At 39.0% G+C, this 23,477-nt stretch overlaps 2 protein-coding genes across 2 annotated transcripts; one reads left to right on the top strand and one right to left on the bottom strand.

Moving 5' to 3' along the window:
- Window positions 1-597: 597 nt before the first annotated feature.
- LOC121308111 (gap junction delta-4 protein-like) lies at window positions 598-4,251 on the top strand. Its single transcript, XM_041240401.1, has 2 exons — window positions 598-752; window positions 2,697-4,251. Exons 1-2 carry the CDS (start codon window positions 689-691, stop codon window positions 3,875-3,877), a joined length of 1,245 nt encoding a protein of 414 aa, XP_041096335.1. The 5' UTR covers window positions 598-688; the 3' UTR covers window positions 3,878-4,251.
- Window positions 4,252-11,911: 7,660 nt separating this feature from the next.
- On the bottom strand, window positions 11,912-14,337 carry LOC121310915 (frizzled-8-like). The gene has a single exon (XM_041243829.1). It carries the CDS (start codon window positions 14,150-14,152, stop codon window positions 12,398-12,400), a length of 1,755 nt encoding a protein of 584 aa, XP_041099763.1. The 5' UTR covers window positions 14,153-14,337; the 3' UTR covers window positions 11,912-12,397.
- Between the last annotated feature and the right edge of the window lie 9,140 nt (window positions 14,338-23,477).

Raw genomic sequence — 23,477 nt, 5'->3', positions numbered from 1 at the left:
CTCAAGGCAGATTTAGGCCCACTCCAACACATGGATACTTGAGCTGCAATTAACTTACATCTTCAACGTGCTACTAATTGTTTTAAGAGGGGGGGGGATGTCAAAATCCAATGGGCACCTAGTCAAAAACAATGCAAGCACGGACAGGTCATAATGCAGTATTAGAAACACAACTCAATAATCTCAATTCCAGTAAGGCACAGTTACAGAGGTGCTCGGCTCCAAATACTCTCCATTGTGCTGCAGAACCCAATACACAGCTTTACTGCGCAATCCAGTGGCTTCTATTTTCCTGTAAAGACAACCAGCACCAAAATATCTCAGCAATGTCAGGATACCGGCATGCCTTTAGTGAGTAAGAATAGCCCACAATGGGGGACAGGTCTCCTGGTTTCCATGATCTTGCTGCAGTTGTCACGGCTTCAGGGCTAGACTTAGAGGTAAGAAGAGCATCTCAACACTCTGGGCTCTGCAAACGAGTGGGGATAGTTTGGGTTCCATATAGCCCTCATACAGCATTGATGTTACCTTGACAGAAGGACAGGTTTTTTTTGTTTGTTTGTTTGTTTTTGTTCTGGCTCTGTCCCTGTAATTTCAATGTCATTTTTCTCTTGGACTGATTGTCTTTTGACCTGACAATTCCAGCTCTGGTCTTGGGTCTCTCTGCTGCTCTCTGCTGGTTACTAACATGGGTCGCTGGAACACTGTGGATTTACTCTTCATCTCTCTCAACTGCAATGTCACAGTAGTAGGTATGTATACTGTATTTGTAGATGAACCTGGAGTTGTAGCACTGTTTTAACCCTTTACTGCCCAGGTTATGTTCCCATACCTATTATTTTCAATGTCAAATATTAGACACAGGGCAGCAACGAGTTAAGAGAAGAAAAATAAGAAACACAGTATAGGTTTACTGTTAGTTAGATCTATGATTAATAATTATCAATAGTTTTGTTAGGATGGATATAGAAGCAAATTTCTGACTAACAGCAACACCTATAAAACAAACAAACAAAAAAATCGATGTTTTCTATCCTTCAGTCGTATGGTTACCTTGGTCTTTAAAAAGAGTCGATTCTGAGATAACCCGTAACTAAGGATGTTATCACGGAGGCCATAGTGGTCACGGAAATCGTGAATTTGAACAAAAGCCCGTGGATTCTTGCGAAATGAATGTAAAAACACTTTTGGTTAGGCACTGCCTTTATTCCCTTTAAAATGCAGTATATCATACGCTGAAAATACAAACAAGCCTGTAAGTTGTTTGGTTTACGTGTAGCTGTGAGGGTCTGCGAGTGAGATTTGTATTTTGTAGCTGAGCGAGCATGTAAAAGAACACAGATCGCATGCTGCTGTAAACTTGCTAATTTATTTATTTTAAACAAAAAAGTGGACTTGCATCTTCAAAATGTAGGGTACCCAAATAGTCTGTTGAAAATACTCATTTTCTGTAAAACTAAACATTGCTAATCAAAATACTTCAGACAGCCGCTGAACTTTTTTTTTTTAAATTTCCTGGAAACTGTAACTAAAATGCGAGGTTTATCTGTTTTGCAGTCTTTTTTTCTGATCTTTGTGATGCTGTGCTTCTTGGACACGGTGCCTGCCTGTGTGATTTGACTTTAAGTCTTTTTTTTTGTTTTAAAAGGGGCAGTGCTCTGAATGCTACTCAGAAACAGATTTAAACGTTTCGTTCTTATTATTGAAGAATATTTATATACAGTACTATTTAACATTGGGGTGGTGAGAGCGCTACGGGGGTGCAATCAATAGCGCCCAATACATTTGGAAAGCCAGACACTTCGTTAAAGGCCACTTTTATATCATGGAGAGCATCTGTCTGTCTGGGATAAGATATAATTCCCGGCGCGTTTCAACCGGGCATTCAGTACCTGCTGTAAACACCAGGGAAAGGTGGGTTGGAATATCCATCCAATTTCTGACAGTTGTGTGAAACGACCGAGATGCTAAATAATGCAGTGTGCACAACAATTTCACTAGACCTGGCACTGCATGACTCCTATCTGTAAGTGGCTGCAGATCAGATTTAATCTCCTCATATGCTAGTATGAGCTCTGTGCTCAATCTGTATCTAGTTATTACCTCCTCCTCCTCACACAGCCCTAGTAACGTCTGCCTGGTCCATTATCCTCTCTCCCTGACTCTCGCTCTCCTGTGCAGCTCTTCTGCTCTCATTTGCGCTCTTCTCCTGGTTCTGTGATACCGCCTGGTTTCAATAAGCGGTACATTCAACACACACTGAGGCACCTAGTAAAGGTAGCACCCTTAAGTGAATATGGTTTGCATACGAAATACCTCCCTTGTGGTATTTTGTGACGTGAGTTGCATACATTTGCACACATTAACATTATTCATTATATTTAAATGACTCGAACACTGCTTTTTCCACACGCTTTTTTCCACGGCTAGGTTGCCTGCCACTGGTTACTGAACACAGCAGGTATACAATGCACGCAGTGAAGGGGGCTTACTGCCTGCAAAACACCTTACCGCTGTTTAGTGAATGAAGCCCAAAATGCGCTAATCCTCTCTGGAAACTGTATCCCTAATTAAATACAGCATACATCTGCAGTACTGGAATGTAAAATCAAATGAAGCAGCAAACGGATGAGTTAGTTTCTATAAAACATTGTTAGGTTAAAGCTTGAGTCTTATTATTATTTATTTCATTCCAGGAAAAATCTGGCTAACCCTGATGATCATGCTCAGGATCCTCATTCTGCTTTTTGCTGGTTATCCCCTCTACCATGACGAACAAGAGCGATTTATCTGCAATACCATACAGCCCGGGTGTGCCAATGTGTGCTACGACGTGTTTGCTCCTGTGTCCCACTTCAGGTTTTGGCTTGTTCAGATAGTCATCCTCTGCCTGCCACATGTTATATTTATTGTCTACGTGATTCACAAAGTATCCACAGGCCTCTCCTTGGAGAACAATTTATCCAGCAAACTTAAAACCCTATCCCTTCATAAAATACACCAAGAAACAGTCAGGAAGGCTTCACTGACTAAAACAGCATTGGAGGTAGAGAGAGGAAAAATACCCAGTTTCCCAGGAGCTTACGTTTTTCAGCTGCTGCTGCGGATCCTTTTTGAAGCTGGGTTTGGGGCTGGGCAATATTATCTCTTTGGGTTTTTCATCCCAAAGAGATACTTGTGCTACGAGTCTCCTTGCACCAGCATGGTGGATTGCTACATCTCCAGACCCACAGAGAAAACCATGCTGATCAATTTCATGTTCGGGGTCAGCGCCATCTCCTTCCTGCTGAATATCGCAGATCTGATCTGCGTGATCAAGAGGTCTATGAGGCAGAGCCGGAAGAATAAACTGCTGATGGAAAGGATGTATGAGGAAGAGCAGTACTACCTGACTCCTCCGAACAGGAATGTAGACTCGCAGCTGGAAATGACAGAGGGCTACACAGCTCCCAATGCTCTGAACAAAAGGAGGGGGAGCGACTTGAGTGCAGACTGTGCCGCCTCCATTCAGCTGGATGAAGGGGTGAAGAACTTGGCTGAACATTCTGAGGTTCTGTCATCCCATGTGGCCAACGCAAACCACAACAATGCCTGCACACAAGCACAGGAGGAACCTTTAGAACCGGAAGGAAGCAAGACTGCAATTTGCTTGACTGAATCCAAGCTGGCACCTGGAATGCCAGGGAGGTACAGCAGACATGGCCGTCTCAGACCACAACCCTCCAGGTTAAGGGAGAATGTCCAGGCAGGGGAGGCAGATTCCACATCCACTGTCCATACCAGGAGGACAGGCCGGTACACGCTGGTGGAAATGAGCTCCTCGGGTGGACAGTCAAGCTGCAGTGAAGTGCGGGAGAAGAGATCAGAATGGGTGTGAAATGAACAGGGATCTGCTTGCATTATTAACATACACAGTAATCTGGTTTTCTTTGTAGTGGTGGATTTACATTGTTTACTTTGTTTAAAAGAAAAATATGCAATCACAAGTTGATTTTAGGAAATTTGAAATAAAACTCAAGTATAGAGGCTGGAACCAAACCCCAGAAACTGACCGCTCGCCCAGTTGGGGAGGATAAAACATTTGAAACAGCTGCTATGGGCCTGTAGGCCTGTAGTCTGTCATCTGTCCTTCACTCTGTAAATTAGTATGTGTTTGTGAAGGGCTTACCGATACTAAACAAAAAGTCTCACTCACTTTATTACATTTTTCCATATTGACCTGCTTTACCAAACTTTGCAATTCAGTACATGAATTAAGCTATTAAGTTTCCTGCAGATACTAATAAAAAAAAGTTTCACTTGTTTTTTTATTTCACTGATCTTCCTCTAATCGCTGAATTTTAATTTATTTCGATGTTGGCAGGCTGATACCTATTGATCCCGAGGAGGGACACGTGCATGTACAACAAAAGGTAAAGTTTCAGAATTCTGAGTCCCACCAGGGTCAGGGGCAGGCATGTGACATATCTATAAAAAGACTGAAACGCAGATGGTGTGTGGAGTAAATAAATGAAGTGGAGAGCAAAGCTTGTTGAAAGCAGTTCTGTATCCCCTTACCAAATGATAGGCAGTGGCGCTGCAATGGCAATTGTCCCTCACTATAGACCAAGGGTAGCTGCAATGTTACGAGCTTACAGTACAACAGTGTTACAATGATGCTACAGTACAACAGTGTTACAACGATGCTACATGTATTCTATTACTGCGTTCAATATATTTAATACTTTCAGGACCGCATGCTCAAGCAGGTTAAATGCAAACATTGGGAAAGGAATATTTATCATATTTCTCCTGTTGGGTACAATACAATGGACTGAGATCATCCCACTTCTGTAAATGCAAACAATACATTGTTGTCAGGAGTTCAAAAAGCAGTCTTCCGCTCCTAAAATGAAGACAACTGTAGATGATGCCATTCCGCAGTCATTTTCTGACCAGAGAATAAATTGCTCAAATTTGTATTTATTTTTGTTTTTATAATTTACTGTGCCCAATTATTTTACCCCTGCTTTCCTTCCCAATTTGGAATGCCCAGTAGTTTTTTTCCCCCCCATCACCACAGCAATTCCCCACAGAGCTCAGGATACATGAAGGTTCAATGGGTGTCCTCCAATCCCACGACCAAGCTAGCTTCCCTCTTTTACACCCAGGAACTCGAGAGCGGATGTCGGCGAGATACCACCCTCTGGAGGACAAAGGCCAGCCCTGCAGGCATCTGCCTGAGCTCATTGGACGCCTGGCCAGTCAGGTTCGCTGTAGAGAGGAGGAGAAATGCTCCCTCCACATTCCCCAGTGAAGACCGCTGACTTAACACAGCCAGGATGTGAACCCACGCCTCCCTGACCATGAAAATTGCTCAGAATTTAAGGTCAAACCTACTTATTGCTAATTGAAGTTTGACATTCTGTGGAGGCATTTTACCCTAATTATAAATATACACTACATACATACATATACACTACATATACACTGTGCTCTCAGCTCCCAGCCATATCTGTATCTAACCTATTTCTGTTTGATCTGTAGCACATCCCATGATATTAGAACAACGAGATCAAACAGCACAGATCTCTCTTTGGGAGTCAATGTAAAAGAGGAACACCAGCAGTGTTACCTCAAATTTGTATTTATTTTCTTAAGAAGACTAGCTGTGTGGCATTTATGGCCCGTTTTACCTCTTTGAGCCTTAGATCCCAGACTCCTGTTCAACCACAGTACACTGGTTCAGTTCTATATGAGTTTACTTCCTTGATAACCAATGTAAAATACAAGGAACAGAACATCAGCCAATATCAAGTCTACACAAGACTAACTATGGCGTATTATTTTATATTCCACTTATTTATGCCCCAGTGTAATTTTGTATTATCAATGTATATTTACCGCCCTCTGCTGATTCTGGGTTGAATTACACTACATGCAATTTCTTAGGCAGGTAGGGAAAAATATATCCTTTAGTAAATTGCATACTTTTTTTTTTTTTTTTTTTTTTTTTTTTAACTACTAGTATCTTTGAAATACGTACATTAAAAATGTTATTTTTACTTCACACAGACGCACATATTCATACTTGATCATTTTATACAATTGCTAATTGTATCTCGTACTCACTATCATTTTTAATGTTTATACTAAAATATGACGCATAACTCACCAGTATCCTCTCCTTTTTAAACCCGTTTCGCACTTCTACACTCCTAGTGCAGCTGCAGAGTAATATTGTACACAATGGGTTGCAGCTCAGGAAAAAACATAAGAATATCTGATAATACAGACACAATGTCCAGATTGTGTTTGTTCACTGGCAAATACCACTGGAACAGATACTCTACTGAGAATATCATGGTAATTGACTATCTAATATGTATGTTTAACAAGGGAAAACTGTCTGCAAGAATGTGTCTCTGGATATGATGCCTTAACGACTGACTTCAAGGTAAAATAAACTTAAGAAAACAATACATTAATATTATTACACAGTATTGTACTAATGGCAGTACAGCTGAACACCGTGGCGCCCTCTAGTGGACTCAGCAAGGTGTGTCCGGCACACATAACCTGTTTACATTTGTTTTCAATCAGTTTGAGTCAGACTGCACGAGGGCTGGCCACCCCTGCTGTACCCGTTTCAGAGACCGTAAGGATGGGTCCGTTTAACCATTTAAATACCAAATTAATTGGTCTTTGAAAAAAATCAGAACACAAGCTGTATGTGTAATTTGATACATTACATTTAGACTTAACTTTCAGTTAACACAATGTTATCTTTAATTATAGGAATATAGTTAGATACAATTTAAATAACAGGGCACTTCATGGGTTACGACGAGACTTGCTCTAAAATTGATGCAATAGTTGACATGATTCTTTTTAGGGAACCAAGTTTTAATTGCTTTATTGTTACTACCTAAGTTTATCCTCCAAAAACAAACAACCAAAAAACAAAATAAACAAAAAAACAGGATGGTTTCAATAAAATAATGAATCAGTGTGGGAAAACGAGTCCCGATTAAATTAATTGAGGTTGGCAATATCCCCATCTTCACCGGACTCCTGAACTGTACAGTTAGCAGCAATATCCCCATCTTCACCGGACTCCTGAACTGTACAGTTAGCAGCAATATCCCCATCTTCACCGGACTCCTGAACTGTACAGTTAGCAGTAATATCCCTATCTTCACCGGACTCCTGAACTGTGCAGTTAGCAGACTGGAGTCACGTCTTAGACATGAAATAATTAACTTCATACCATAAACATATTACACATTATTAACTGAAGGAGCGTTAACGTCATGTACATCGGCCCTTCAAAGGAGTTACAAATCCACCCATTCAAAAACACACATCATAGATCTAACACTATTAAACAAAACATTATAATTACGTCTGTACCCTGTGTAATACACATCAAATGGAGAAGTGAAATGTGTGCAAAGAAAACCATCTGTTTGTAGATGTTATTCCTTAAAGTATATTTGTATATAACCTAAATCCAATCGTGTTTGTTCAATGACGTTTAATAAGGTGAAAACATGAAAGCTTAAAGTAAGCTACGCTTATTTCTGTGCTCGCCTACAGTATTCCGTTCCACAGTGCAGTGTATACACGGGGGTGTGGCAAGCAAGACGATCAGTTATAACACTGTGTAACAATTTTTTGTTACTTACTGGTTAGTAAGTGCTATTTCCTAATTGCTTATGCCTCAAAAGTATAGAAAATGGCTATTATTCCCCACAAACTTTGCTTTTGTGACCAGGACAGTGATATTTCAACATATCACTATTTCCAATGGGAAAACAGGCACATGCGTGTCTTTTCGTTCACATAAAGTCAGAAAAAAACAACATATGAATCCAAATTAACATGTATTTATACTAAAGTAATACAAAAATGACTACAAAAGATTTAGAAGCAAGTAGTTTTTCGAGATTTACGATTATACGGTATTTAATCACTGCACTAGTGTAATCAGCCTCCTGTGTGTTAATTAATAGCCATGAATGATTCAGTCTGTACCTAGACTAGATTCATCTACACTAGAGCTTGAATACTTTTACATCAGTTAATTGGAACAATATATATATAGTATATATATATATATATATATATATATATATATATATATATATATATATATATATATATATATATATATATATATATATATATATATATAAAAAACAAACAAACAAACAGACCGTTTCATAACTTTCTCTAGTTGCACAGTGGCGCATATACGGGATGAACCAGTACACTGTTCCTTAAATATCCTGCTTCGGAAAAAGTCTGTCGATGTGGAGGAGTCGAGAAAACAGACACACAGAACAGGAAATGGCTTCTGATGGATTGAGTTATATCGGCTTGTACAGAACAGACGGCGTCTTTCTGCATTTCAAGATTAGAATCTACAACATCACTGACAGACAGAGTTTGAGCCTATTTTGATTATAATACACATTTTGAAAAACCCGAACAATTAGGGAACATGTGTCAAACTTGTATCCATGTATAAATGCGGATTGCAAGACGAACGGAAGACTGTGTAGGTTACAATGTGTAGGATACAATGTATACTGTATATGTTACAATGTATAGGTTACAATGTATACTGTATAGGTTACACTGTGTAGGTTACAATGTGTAGGTTAAAATATATACTGAAAGTAATCTGGCATGTGGCATGCATGTTTAAACAGGTGAAGAAAGAGCGGTGTTATAAAAACGTCATAATAACGATCGAGTTGAAATATTGTAATGGCAATCCTCATTCGTACAGTACCTAGCACACACGACATATTGCAATTGTTTTTATTATCGTTAATAAAACATGACCCCTGTGCATGTTGTATTTGTCATGAAAAGTTCAACTACGATTTAGTGAATACATAGCTGTTGCAAGTTTCTTCACAGACGGGCCTTTTGTTTAACTACAACACTCGAGTTAATACAATTACTACATGACATGTAAAGCACAATGTTATGTGTTGCCTTGAACTCGCAACTGAACTGACAAACACCTCACATTTCACGCAATACCCTACTGTTACACCTACTGTGTACTAAGCGCGTTAATTCATAACTTCACCACAAGCTGGCAGCAATGCATTGCGCTTGTAATACAGAGTGGTTAAGTTAATATTATTTGCTTATTTAGCAGACTCCTTTTATCCAAAACGACTTAGAGACTAAAATGTGTTAACTATGCATCAGCTACAGAGTCTCTTACAACAACCTCTCACCCGAAAGACGAGCACAAAGAGGTTCAGTGACTCGCTCAGGGTCACACAGCTATTCAGTGCATGAGCCGGGATTTGAACCCGGGACCTCCTGTACAGGCCCTTTCTTTAACATGTTATTGTCTACAGCCTTCCTACCCTCAGCCTTCATCCGTACCTTTTATTATGGCCTTGGACTGAAATACACCCAATGAAATGTAGCAAAAATGCAAAACAAAAGCAAATTAAACTAGAACAAAGCGAATGATGCAATGCCTGAAAGAGGGCACACCACTGCATCCATGTTAAGAGTGTTAAGAGTGCGTCTGGTCTGGGTGTGGACGGGGGGTTTGAATGTAAGGTAATGATTTAATCAAGTGAGTGAGTTAATTGCTTTGGAAAAGCCTATATAGTTTGTCTGTAATAACAGGGAATGCTAATTTAATATGATTGAGTAGATTATATGCACTAGACCACATATATTGTTGTGCGTCAGTTACAGGAAATTTAAATTAAATGAATTACCCACAGTACTTCGGATGAGGCGAAAAATTGATAAACGCGTCTGCTAAATAATAATAATAATAATAATAATAATAATAATAATAATAATGCACACGTTGCTCTACCCACAAAAAGCAACTTGTAATCTTGAAATTTAGACAGAAAGCGTTTTAAGCAAGTCACAAAGAAAAGGTCCGGTCTCACCGAAGTGTTTGTTTGAGTAAAGCCATCTACATACACGGATTTGTTGGATTGCATACGTTCAGTAGGCCTGGTACGGGGATTCGTAAGGGTGACAGGAAGAACTGGGGTCCTCGTTGTTTTCTGGTGCTAATGCACAATATGTAACTTCGTTATTTTTGTGTAGCGAAAACAGATCCAATACTCACTGATGTCTTGCATGAGCTCCAATACAGTTTCACAAATGATTCTACTAAATAACAGCGCACCAAACGCGTTAATATCGTCAATATCATTTAGAATGTGATATTTTTACATTTTGGGCAAAACTAGACAAAGAAACAGGAATTATTATTGACAATAATATGGATAAAACAGTTATTCGTTGGGCAACAGAATTAGTAGTAATAAAACGTGTAGACAGCCCCGCGAAGAGCGATACAGTGAAGGTATACAAAAAAGCTTTGGACGATGATAGCATAGCTCAAGGTAAGCACGCCAGCTGGCACGGCTTCTGGCTTCCAACACTAATAGTCGAATTCAATACAAACTCACCGTTCCACTGTTGATACACACAGTCCCAATCTGTAGAACAAAATAGATAAAGACACTACGAATGCATGCGTTTCATTTTAAAAGCAATAACAGCCGATGCTGGATTACTTGGGTCAAATATAAAATAAAAAAAATATATATAACAAAACATTTTTTCCCAAAGCAAACTTTGTAGCATTTTATTTATTTATTTTTGGCCATTGTCTTATGCTACATGTATCGCTAAATCATCAGTGCTCTTGCATTTAATTGTGTTTCCTTTATCTATCTGTACGTGTCAATGTACTACATTACTGCCATACCACAAGCAAATAACAAGTGAGGCAATTACAAAAGCATGTGTGAAACTTTTTTTTTTTTTTTTTTTAACTTTTAATAGTCATTGCACAGGTTGGGCTATGAACGAGCAATATGTTTTAAATCGTTCGCTGGACTATGCAGTTAATTGCCTCTTGACATGCCACACATGGTAGTGGCCCAGGGCATATTTTACCGCCATTTCTTTAGATAGAGTTTAAATAAGAGAATACTACTACGACTACTAATAAATGTGGATAATAATGCGCTTGATCCGATACTAATTGACTATTGCGGGTTTACTTTGAAAACAAGAGAAAAAAAAAACAAAAAAAGTGTACTATAGTTATTCATGAGTTTAATTAGGAGCAGAAAAAGAAGACAGCTTTGTGAATGCAGTTGTCTTATTATATAAAAGCCCTTTAAACGGGGGTTATGTGCGCAGACCACCTGTAGGGCATTCACTGCCAGTTCAACAATGCTCCAGCCCATGCCTCAGTGCCTGCAGGCTGACCAACAATACCTAGAAAGCTGTTCAAAAGGCTGGTCTCTCGTTTCCCTCGTGTTCACTATACTGTTACAAGTATGTCTTCTACACAACCTGGCGTCCCCCGCCATGCCCCTTCAATTCAACGGCTCCCCAAAGCTCCGTGGTGGCCAATCGGGCAAAGAAGAGAAACTGGGCGCTTGGAAATAAATAAAAAAAAAACGTGATGTGAATTCTTTTTTTTTCAAAACGCAAGATCAAAGATGTTCAGATGAAAAGACCCCGCTCCCTTCAGATTGTATTGATTTAGCCCTCGTTTAAAAAGAGCGTACTGAGCGATTGGGCAAGCAGGTAAAAGGTTCAGCAATTATTAAGGTCATTCTCCCATTTCAAACACCCCCCCCCCCCCTCTGATACACTAGACCAGCTCGACAGCCAAACAATACTTTCTGTATACACGTTAAAAAAGACATCTGTTTCAACAGCTAGTTTAAACCATAGCGCACCACAGAACAGCCCCACTGAGACCATCCTCAATGCTGCATTTAGATAATAATGATTTTACTGACGTGATGTGTTACAGGTAAAAAGCAGAACCAGAAAAGTATTAATTTATCAAAAGTTGTTTTTTTAATGTCAAAATAGAAAGTCAAATTTTGCTATCACACGGTGACAGCTACATTTTATACAGAATTTACACTACTTTTTATAACTTTGGATATATACACAATTTACAAGTTTGTACATAATACAAATCATTATATAAATACTTTTGCGAGAAAACCCGTATAATATCTGGGTACTAAGACTTCAAGGCTTATTTTAAAACCAGCTTTGACACATGATTGCAGTCAATTACGCCTTTTTGGCACTATGTTTATCTTAAACAATACACGCTCAATTGTATCCTGCTAGGACATTTATATTTAAGACAGTCTTGTCTTCAGGGCACAGACAGTGCTCTGCTCTTTCCTCTCAAGCGGTTGCCCACTGGAGGTCCTGTGCATATAAATAGAGAATCTGCAGTAATTATGCCAGGTGCATTGTTCCAACCGGCGCTTCTACTTCTGGCTAATAAAAGCTATCAGGAGTTCATTCTTGTGCTAATTAGAATAAACTAGGAGAGAATCTCTAGGCCGTTGAGTGTCCGTAGATCTTCTCAAACCTGGGATAATGGCATTTGTTTGGGGTAAGACATTGAACTCGCAGTACCCGATCTCCACGTTAGTCCCGTGCTAGCATCACTGTACAGGGAACCGCTCGTGCCTTTGCTTCCCCAGCAGCACCGCGTCGTGAAAGCTCGCCAGGACTCCAGAGTTTTCCCCGACCATATCCACACTCCTGACGTGATGCCTACCAAAAGGCACATAAAGTATTTTAACATAAACACAGCGTATTCTGGCTTTTTTATGTCCTGCTCTACCAAGCAGGAACAGTTGTGGGTTGTTTCCCAACTCTGTCTGTTGTGCTGTTCGTAAAAATAGCATGCGACTACAATTGTTGCAGGCACCGTGTAAAGAACTGTAAAAATCCCAATCCGGATCATCAGCTTTTCCAGCTTGTCCGTTTTTGTGCCCCCTTGCTTGATCACGCTTCTGATCCTGAATAAAGACACGAACCCCGCCAAGAGGAACATTGTCCCAATAAATAAGTATATAACCAGAGGCGCCAACACGAAGCCTCGGAGATTGTCTAAGTTTTGGTTGCCAACGTAGCAGATCCCAGCCACCGGGTCACCGTCCACGGAACTGAGTGCCAGTACAGCGATAGATTTGATGCTCGGGATCAGCCAAGCTGCCAGGTGGAAATACTGAGAATAACTTGCTATGGCCTCGTTGCCCCATTTCATTCCCGCAGCCAAGAACCAAGTCAGGGACAGTATAACCCACCAGATGGAGCTGGCCATGCCAAAGAAGTAAACCAAGAGAAACACGACAGTGCACAGAGCTGGGCCCGTGGTCTCGTAGTGAATGTGCTCCACCTCGTACTCCCTGTTGCAGGCTACTTTTTCGTGCCCGGCGATCAGCCTCACGATGTAGCCCACAGAAACAAACATGTAGCAAGCTGACAGGAAGATGATCGGCCTCTCCGGGTATTTGAACCTTTCCATGTCGATCAAGAAAGTGGCGACAGTGGCAAAAGTGGAAACAAAACAAAGCACTGACCAAAGTCCAATCCAGAAAGCGGTGAAAGTCCTCTCTTCGTGGGTGAAGTAAGGGTTGTGGCATGGCATTGCGCAGTTCGGCATCTGACCCGTGCTGACCCTGTTGTATAGGGGGTGCCGCTCGCTGGTGATCTTTACCATAGGCGCACGGCATTGGCACCCTGGCTCACAGGGGGTAACCGGGGGTCGGTGTTTGCTGCCCGGTACTGGAGGTCGGATCCCATTTTTGTTTTTGTGCGGGCTCGATGGCTTGCCAGGGTGAACAGTCGGCTTGGGAAAGATCGGCGAAGCAGTAGTTAAATCAGTCCTATTGTAGTCCATGCACAGTGTATCTGGGTTGCCTTGCACCGGCAGCCGGTCACATCTCATTCGATCTGGCCACGCAAAGCCATACTGCCTCATTAAAGGTGCGCACCCAGCTCTGGCTCTCTCGCAGACGCTCCTGCAAGGTGGCAGTGGTTTCTTATAGTCCTCCAGGCAGATCGGCGTGTACATGCTGCAGAGGAAGAACTTCAGGTCCGGAGAGCACTGGATCTCGACCAGAGGCCAGAACTGGTGTACCTCCAAGCCAGCTTCATCCTGCGTGTCGTGGTTAAACTGGTTCGGCATGTAGGTGTAGTTGTAGCCGATTCCTTTGCACAAAGGCACGGATACCTCCTGGCAGGTCAGTTCCTTTGCTGTAGCGCAGCTCGATCGCTGCAGAAGAGCAAGCGCTAGAAGCAGGTAAATCTCCAACAGGTAGCACTCCATCCTTCACAGTTCGGTGTTTTTTTCAGTGTATTCTTCAGTTGCTGAAACAACGAAGCAGCAGTCCAGCCAACTTCTTGCTGCCCTCAGAACAAACCCAGTCCAATCAGATCTTAAAGAGGCGACTCATCTCGCTTCATTGCTTTGACACAGAGTTGCAACCAATTTGCAAACCGTGTATACTTGAGGAGGAGCAGCAAAAAAAAAAAAAAAAAAAAAAAAAAAAAAAATAATAATAATAATAATAGCCCCCAGGCGTGCAGTCAAAATGGCTGAGGAAATTAAGAGACTCGAAACACTGGTTACTTTTCCTTTTTCAAATTGTCAGTTCAATACAACTGGGGTTCCGTTACACTGGCTCCTGTCACTCCGTATGTTTGGTCTGAAAATGAAGGCGAAGTTTCAAGTTGTTAGTCGATTCGTTTATAACACAGCTCCGGGATTCACAGTTCAACTCAATGCTAGTGCTGCTGACTGCTCTGGCTCGGAGTGATGCTTTCCATATTTATACACCAGGCAGTGCAGTCACTCCCCCAGTGCCGATGGTCTAATCACCGAACTGCAGGGGCGGAGTGCAGGGAGAAGCCAATCAAGGTCTCTTAAGGTGTTTTGCTACATTGCATTAGTTGAGTTTGTTTTGTAGTAATTTTCTAATCTTGAATTGATTGATTCCTAGAATGATTTGTTCTCTGTGATGGATGCGTCGCCACTGTCAACAAAACATAATGTGGTTAACTATGACGTACTCTGCAGATTAAATCACTGAATTTGAAAAAAAAAAGCGTGCAATATATTACTATAGGAATACTATTACTGAAAAGTCAGTACAAAGATACCACTTTTTATTAGAATTGTAAAATGTGATTTTTTATAGTTATTAAAATGGAGATGTTATGATTATTAAAAACGAAACAGTAGCCAACTGAAAAATGTATATAGTTTAATGCACATTAAGGAATGGATTGAATAATGTGTATAAAAACAGTCAATGCCTCTCCATGTTAAGACAAAATACCCTTAAACAATAGTCATAGGCTATATTATATATGCGACGCGAATTTCATAAAGTAGTGTTTTTTTACACACATACAAAACCATATGTCACAACGATATTTATTGAATTTTTGAAACCACCTTTAACTGCTGCCTGTTGGAGGGGTGGACTCTTTAGCAGGTTAACAGCGCTCGTTCGGGCGTCCCGGGGGGTTGTCTTATCCATTGAATGAAGTGTTTATTTGTTCATTGAAGTGCTGATGTTTCGATTAGCGCTTCTATGGGACTCAAGCAGGGAATGCAATTACTGTAATACCAGGAACAAGCATTTCAGTTTGTAAGAGTCATGGCACTGCAAGAAAAGTTCTCACTCTCAAAAAAATTGCTAGTTTGCAAACACCACAATTAGCATTGAATTAAGCCAAATTGAGTTCTCCCTTCAAAACGGTACGCAAACATACTTTTGTTTGTGCATACATTCCAGTAATAGTTTCTTATAAGTTTGTAAATCAAAACATTATTTTAGCGTCTATTTTAAAGTTAAACGTCTATATATATATATATATATATATATATATATATATATATATATATATATATATATATATATATATATATATATATATATATATATATATATATATATATATATATATATATATATATATATATATATATATATTTTTAAGTTTATAACATGTCACATTATCGTACGTTATAGTCCCCAGTTGCATTCGTTTAGGTAGTTGGCTATACTTTACGCAACTACACTGTAGTGTAGGCTAATTTAACAACATTATGATGTCAAATCTTGTTTACTTGTGGTTTTAAAGGCAAACCCTTTTCTGTTCTAGGAGCAGCAATAGATGAAATATGGTTAGTGTAATTAAGATGTTACAATAATACATTCTTATGGTAATTATTTAGAATTTGGTTCTGGTTCTAGTTCTTTGAGTGAAACTCATTAACAATCTTTACACTATGCATTTACAGAGGTTACATTTATTTATTTAACATGCTTAAAAGTTTTAAATTTGCATATTTTGTATTTTGCTGTAAGCAACTTTATCACATTTAATGTAAATACATCCATTCATGTAGATTTTTACCCAGGCCCAAACAAACACTGGACAAAAACCTAAGAACAGACGTCCAGTCACAGGTCCATGGACACACAAAACCAGCAGATGAAGGTCAGTTACACAGCCTGCTTCTGTGAGACCTGTGGCCCTATCAACAACTGCTCTCCCCCTGGAACTGTTAGCTGGATAGAGGATACTTGCAATTTTGCACAAGTCTAGACTTCTATGTGGAGAACTGTTGCATCTGTTGAATACTGCATTTATTTTCTGTACTAAATGAACAACGTTAACACCCAATTCTTAACAGCGAAAGCCTATTTTTGTACTTAACAAAATAGCTGGAAATCAAAGGCATTTTATTGTTACTTTACAAGTATGTTTGCTCTTACAAAAATGTAAATTGAGCAACAGCTCGGGACCATAGGTGAAAATTAAACCAACCTATTTCCTAGATTGTGTTTTCTTATTTGCTTGTGTTCTTATTCGGTGTGCGTGTTTGCTTTAGCTGAAGTATATCAATTAAGATTGAGAATAGTTACACTAAATTAATACAGCAATCATATGATGAATTTAATTAAGCATGCAGTAAAAACGTTTGTCATTACAAAATCAACACTCATTTTTATAGACAATATTCTTCATGAATATAAAATATTAGCGGAAAGTACAGACATCCTAGTCAATTAAGCAAATGATACATAATTGCCTCTTAACAAGCCTCAAATGTAGAATGAACATGATAGCAAACATTTTTTTTGCATGGTACGCTTTTAGCTGCATGTTGCAACTGCATTGTGTTTGTCATTTCCATTCTAGTTATCTCTTAATTGCCCTCTCCATGGCCTTAGGGTTAATCAAAACTAGGATTGCTGTGTATTCGACACAATCAGATTGTTCTACATTCCCTGTGCAGACTGGCAACATCATTTTAAATGCTACTATACTCATAGTACACGACTAATAAGACCAAATCCAACATGTCAATATTTAGCTAAACCTTGACATACAGAAAATAATAATAATAATAATAATAATAATAAAGTCACAATAGGATTATTTGTTTGACAAACTGCTTCAGTCCAGCATGGTATTCTACATTTCCCAGTAAGAGTCCAGCTGATCGTTCATGGAATTAAATACAAACAGCTATTGCAGGAGCACTGTCATGAACCCCCTTCGATTGTATCTTAATATATGCCAGATTGCTAATTACTGTTTTTTTTTTTAAATGAGTAGAAGAATAATAGAAGCATTGGCTACCAGATAACAACCAGCTGAAATGATGTTCAGATTAAAATAACAATAGGCACTACAGTTGCAATCATTGCTGGCAAATTGCTCACATGTCATTTGCAGTATTCTTAACCAAATGAAGCTGCAGAGAACCTACGTCTGAAATGCTAGTTTATTTTTCTGGAAACAGGGTTTTGTTAAATTAAACCGTTTTTCAGAGCTTGTTACCATTTTCTCAATGGGACGAAATATATAGTGCTGGTATATGGAAACAGAAACAGCAATTCAGTTGGCCAAGGCTTTAGTACATATTTAGTAAAATAACACTTTATATAGTATATCCCCTCAAGTCACTGTGTGCACAGGTTTACCATGTTAAGTTTCCTATCTATGTATCTGTTTTATAATGCATATTTTTTTTTTTATGGCAGGGCAACTTCGAGCTCTATACAGTTCACACTGACGGTTTTAAAATTCCTAAACACTAAATACAATTTTGTGACCAGAAGGGATATATGGCCCAGTGCAACTGATGGCTTATATTCATTAGAATCATTACAAGAAGACTGGTCACACCCTGCTTCCACCAGCCACACGACTCATTGTAACCTGTTTAATAACTAACGTATTTGCTCAAGTACACTGCATTATATAATACCTGCTTATTCGTGTTTTCATCCTGGAATTTATGACAAGGGCTGTTTTTGAGTAATTCTTTTTTCTTTTAAAGATAATTCTTTCCTTTGCCACTGGCAACTCCAGTAGTTTTTTCTGTTACATTCAGAGTTATTCTTTTTGGTTTCAGAACACATGCCCCTGGCATAGTATAGCAGCACCCCACAATTAAACACAGCACCAGCACAGGTAGCTGTGGTACAGCTCTTTCTTATTGCTCGCGCTGGTAACTATCTGCATGTGCATGTTTATTCCCCAGAGTGGAAGGGAAATTGGTTTGTTGAAAGGGGCTGAAAGTTTTCAATTTACGACTGAGCTGCTGATAGAAGTGACACAGGACTCCAACTTATGTAAGACTTGCTTGCTGAAGGACTGCGCTTAATAACACCTCAATGGTGGACAAAAATAGATCAGTTTACAGTTTAAAGCCAATGCGATTTTGTGAAAAGACATGCCCTTGTTATGATTACTATGCCTGGGCACACTGGTTAGTATTAGGCAGGTGCATTGTAAACATGAACTCCACATTTGTATTGTAGGTAATATAGGCAGCATCCATCAGTAGCAAAGCTTAGTGAGCTCAGGCACAATATACACCAGCAATAACACTTTGTGAGGTGTGAGGTAGTGGAGTAATGCACCATGCCTTGGGACTGTGAGGAGGCTAAGCATTGGGAATGAGATCTTGAGATCCAGCTAGAGCAGTCATTTTGTTTTTGATTTACGTGGGTATTAGCTAATGAGAATGCTCGATTTGTAAATATATTATTACTTTTACACTCCACTTCTGTGGCAAATTATGCAATAGTTTTAAATACACTAAAGCAAATGGTGAATGTTTGTTTTTTGTTCTATTTTAGTGATATTGTTGCATTGTTGTGTATTTAATAAACCCTTTTACAGTAGGTACTACTGTAACTACCTGTATGGCAGCTGTCCAGTATTTGTGAAGTATGGTAATATACCGGCTTTAATATGCAGCGATACTGACTGCATTAAAGTCTTGGGCGAACTTCTTTCTTTTTATTAAGATAATGTAATTTCAAAAACACAGATCCCTAAGACATAGCTCTTGAGTTATTCCTTGCCAAAGCCAACAGTCAGCTGTTAATATGTCCATTAGTATCTAAACTGACAGCAGTATGCACAGTGACATGGCGTCAGGCTACTTGTTGGCCACTCTGTATTTACATTAGCACTCGGGAGCTTCCACACTGCATTTCAGAAAATGTTGTATTTTACTTAAAAAAATTAAACTTGGTCCTATATACAATTTATATCTTTACAAGAGTTAACACTGAAATAGGTTTCATGGTAATTTACAAAAAATACTTTTGAAGGGGGTGTTTTGTTCAACTAGCAAAAATCTTTTTTTTTTTTTAAAATCACAGATTGTTCATATTAAGGTTAATAATTCCTACTTTAAACAATAAAGTTTTCATCTTTTCATTTGCATGGCAACCAAAACACAACTTCTGGGAAGTCCTTATTATTCTGAGATGAGTTGATGCTGTTGTCCGTGCTCACTTTTTCTTGCTCGTCTTCAAGCTCTGGATAGATGTTTACCTGGCCCCTGCCTCTTCCATTAACCTCCCCTGGATTTTGTTTGCTCAGAGTTTTATATACTAATCAGTCTCAGCTAGTTTTAAAGCTCCTCCCCCCACCACTTGCAGTATCCTGAGGTGACAAAGTGAGTATCTTGTGAATTTTCACCCTCAGCTCTTTACCTTAACAAACAAGCCCTGCTCCCAAAATCCAACGGCTACAGAGATAGGATTTGGGCACTCTATCTTATCCATTGTTGTCAGCCTGGCCAGAACTAGCTTTGTATTGATTCTTGGGTCCAATTCAACTGCCAGCTTAAAGTCCAGCAGCCACAGTGGTGCATTGCCAATGATAAACTGGAAGCATTCAACTTTTACATTTATAACCTACAGCTTAAATCCAAACTGTGTTCTGATGTTTCTGAGAATAAACAGCAAATTGTTTTAGTATAACATGTCATGTTCGCGTTTTCTTATGAATGAATTTTGTTTTTTGGTTTCTGAAAGCATTCAGGAGGTGTAAAACTGAAAAAGGCATCACAAGAATTTAACCACCTACATGGAGCTGGGAAATCTGTAAAGGCTCGTAATATCGCTTAAGGATTTTTGGAAATTTTATCTTCCATCTTACTATCCACAGATCACTTGGTAAATATTTGTTATGCACACTTTTGCTCAGATTGAATGTGATCTAAACCCAACTTAGTTATATTGAGCCAATACAAAATGCAGCATAAATCATGTTTACATTTGAATGCACTAAAGCCACCCACAGTGCAAAGATTATAATGAAGGATTAAGCATTTATAAGGATTATTAGTTATAAGAAAGGATTAAGCAGTTTGTTTTCAATAGTAAGGAAGAGGAGATGAGACAGAACCTATATTTAATAGAAGAAAAGCTTATTAAGTACATTTGGAAGAATCTGACTTGCAAGCCAAATAAAAGAAGTTTCACTGGCCTGGGCTTTCCACTTCATCTGTTAAATTGCAGCGGAAGTGTCCCTTCATTTAAGCTAGATAACTTATTGTAAGCGACATGCAATATTACAATACATGTTTTGTCAAATAAATTAGAAACAGGTCTTATGACAAGTGTGATTATAGAGTAATTTATGGCCTTACAAAATTAAATAAGTCTGGCCTTATTACAGCACAGTGGGAAAATGTCAACATGCTGTTTTGCAATAGAAAAGTCTGAAAAATTGCCTACTGTCTATACATATTCATTTTTTACTATAACACTTTAGGCACACCTGTTGTTTCCTACTTGTGAGATAGTATTGTCCCAACACATGATCAGATGGTCAGTCCCTTCCCTGTACAAATAGGGCCAAGCTGTTGTGTGGATGGATTTGCAACAGAGAAAGGCTTCAGTTATGATGGGCTTTCACCCTAGACAGGGAGCTACTCTGTTTAGCTACAGCATTGCAATCATATGGCTCTGTGTCAAAAACATTTCCCGCCTTTATGGCAGCCACCTGGGCACAACAAACAAGCAAGCACAGGAGAGCCTGCGCTGCTGAAACATTTACCTGAATATGTAGCTGCAGGTGTGTCTCTTGTAATACTGACGGAGGGCATCAGGAGGTGTTATTACTAGTGGTGTAGTCGAGCCGTAGACTGCCAGAACTATACGCCATTTAGGTACTATTTTCTATAGGCAGCAGTGATGCAGCCAAGCCAGAACTCTCATAACAGGCAAGCTATGTCACATGACTCATCTCCCACACAACTGTGTGATTCCACTTGAGGTAATGAAAAGAGCATTAGGAACTTCTATTACGAATTACTCCTTTAAGACGATAGGAAAGGTGCATCTACTATGACTGTGGACAAAAACAAAGCCACTGACATTCAGCAAAGCATTCTGACCAGATGGAGAAAGACACTCTGGAAATATTTATAGAAATTTGTGTTCCTAGAGGTTCAAATAAAATGAAAATTCATACAATAATTCCAGTTTAAGAAAATCAATATTTTATTATTTAAGACCATTTAAAAAAAAAAAAAATTCTCTAATGGTCAAACCCTTTCTTGGTCACTAATGGAACCTCTGGCACAGGGTAAAAAGGAGCAGTGCTAGGGCAAATAGTCACAAAGATAACAGAGGTGGGCAAAGGGCAAGTTTAGCTCCCACAGGGCTGTTTGTGTGAACTGCTACTGTGGAGCGTCAAGTAACATTAAAGATACATTAACCAAAATGTAACATACGAACAAACACACATTTCCTACTGAATCATACAATTTTTTTTTAATTTATGTGTAGTAAACATCAATTGGTGATGCATTCAAAATGTATTGATATAAATATTAAAGTTGTGGTTTACTATGAATAAGGTGGGTTGTGTCATGAAGTAAACATGATATAAACATATATGCACTAGTTTAAAGTGATTAAGATGGAACACTTAAATATCTTGGTACGAGCCACTTTCCTATCTCCTGCCAAGGACTTTTTGGTGATGTGGAACTTTCAGCTTGTAACATTTATTTATATATATTCCTATAATGAAGCAAGCCCAAAGAGATCTTTGTCAGAAACACTGCTCTGACTTTGTACTCCAGCTGCAATTGAATGTGTGCCGTGATTGATGGGGGAAAGGCTTTTGACATCTGACAGGTAGAACTGACATCTGGTAGCAACATATGGGAAATTCAAACTGCCAAGATGCCTGACCTATAATTCCATGCTCTGACTCAAATACACTTGTCCTACAGCAAACGAGCACTGTGTCATTAATATTCTGCTTGGGTAACCAGCAAAACAGTTCGGATACACATAAAACACGCCACTCCTGCATGTGAGCGATTATTTGGCTTACCTATTTTATCAGTCTGTGGAGTTCATTTATTGTTTTTACTAGCACTAGAATTATCAAAATAAACTGAAAGGTACAGTGTTCTTAGAAAATCTGTGTTGTATCCCTTCAGATCAAATGCACATGTTCTGTTATATATATGAGAGAGAGAGAGAGAGAGAGAGAGAAAATGCATTTCACTCACTCAGGTTCATTGCCCCTTTAAAAACTACTGACCACTTATGCACACTTTTAATAATACAAAATAAAACACCCAACTCCTTCAGAGCACCACCTTCACACACCGGACAGCTAAGCGGTTTAGAGGTAGATAAACAAAAATGTTAATACACAGTACTCACGTGTGACTGCTTCAGAAACAGGGCACACACCTTCTGACTTCCTTCTCCTAAGCAGCCTCAAGCAGACTGGCTGCACCCTTTTTAAACCCTACACCTGGCTCTAATTTACAATAACCAGGTGCAGGTGATAATGAACTAATAAAACAATTAACAAAACAATTAAATTAACCAAAACGTGCATATGCACATGTTTTCTTTTTTAGCAGGGAGGAATTAATCGTTTCCCTGCTCCCAATATATATATATATATATATATATATATATATATATATATATATATATATATATATATATATATATATATATAAATTCCAGCTAAAATCTGTTTGTGCAATTTTCTGTCAACCCACATCATATATTCCCGGTCCACTTAAAGCAACATTATAGTGTAACTTTAAACCAGTTACATATTAGAAAAAAAACAAAAAACTTGTGAGAAACGAAGAACAGATGGAGCAGGGCAAGGAGAGACAGAATGTTGAAGCAGGCTGGCATGAAACAAAATCTTTGGTTTAGTATGGATTACCTGTGAGAGGGCTCAGACTGTTGCCAGAGAGTATTACCAGTTTCTATTTCCTAATCTTTAATCTAGTATGTTGAGAAATCTTTCATTAAAAACTAGTATGATAGAAGAAGATA

This window comes from Polyodon spathula, chromosome 3 (assembly GCF_017654505.1).
Source record: "Polyodon spathula isolate WHYD16114869_AA chromosome 3, ASM1765450v1, whole genome shotgun sequence".
NCBI lineage: Eukaryota > Metazoa > Chordata > Actinopteri > Acipenseriformes > Polyodontidae > Polyodon > Polyodon spathula.
Note: the sequence above shows the minus strand (reverse complement) of the source record. Positions and strands in the feature narration are given on the sequence as shown.

Coding starts and splice junctions, on each gene's coding strand:
- LOC121308111 (XM_041240401.1), top strand. CDS start 689: ATGGGTCGCTGGAACACTGTGGATTTACTCTTCATCTCTCTCAACTGC. Junction 753..2,696: donor CTGCAATGTCACAGTAGTAG/GTATGTATACTG, acceptor ATTTCATTCCAG/GAAAAATCTGGCTAACCCTG.
- LOC121310915 (XM_041243829.1), bottom strand. CDS start 14,152: ATGGAGTGCTACCTGTTGGAGATTTACCTGCTTCTAGCGCTTGCTCTT.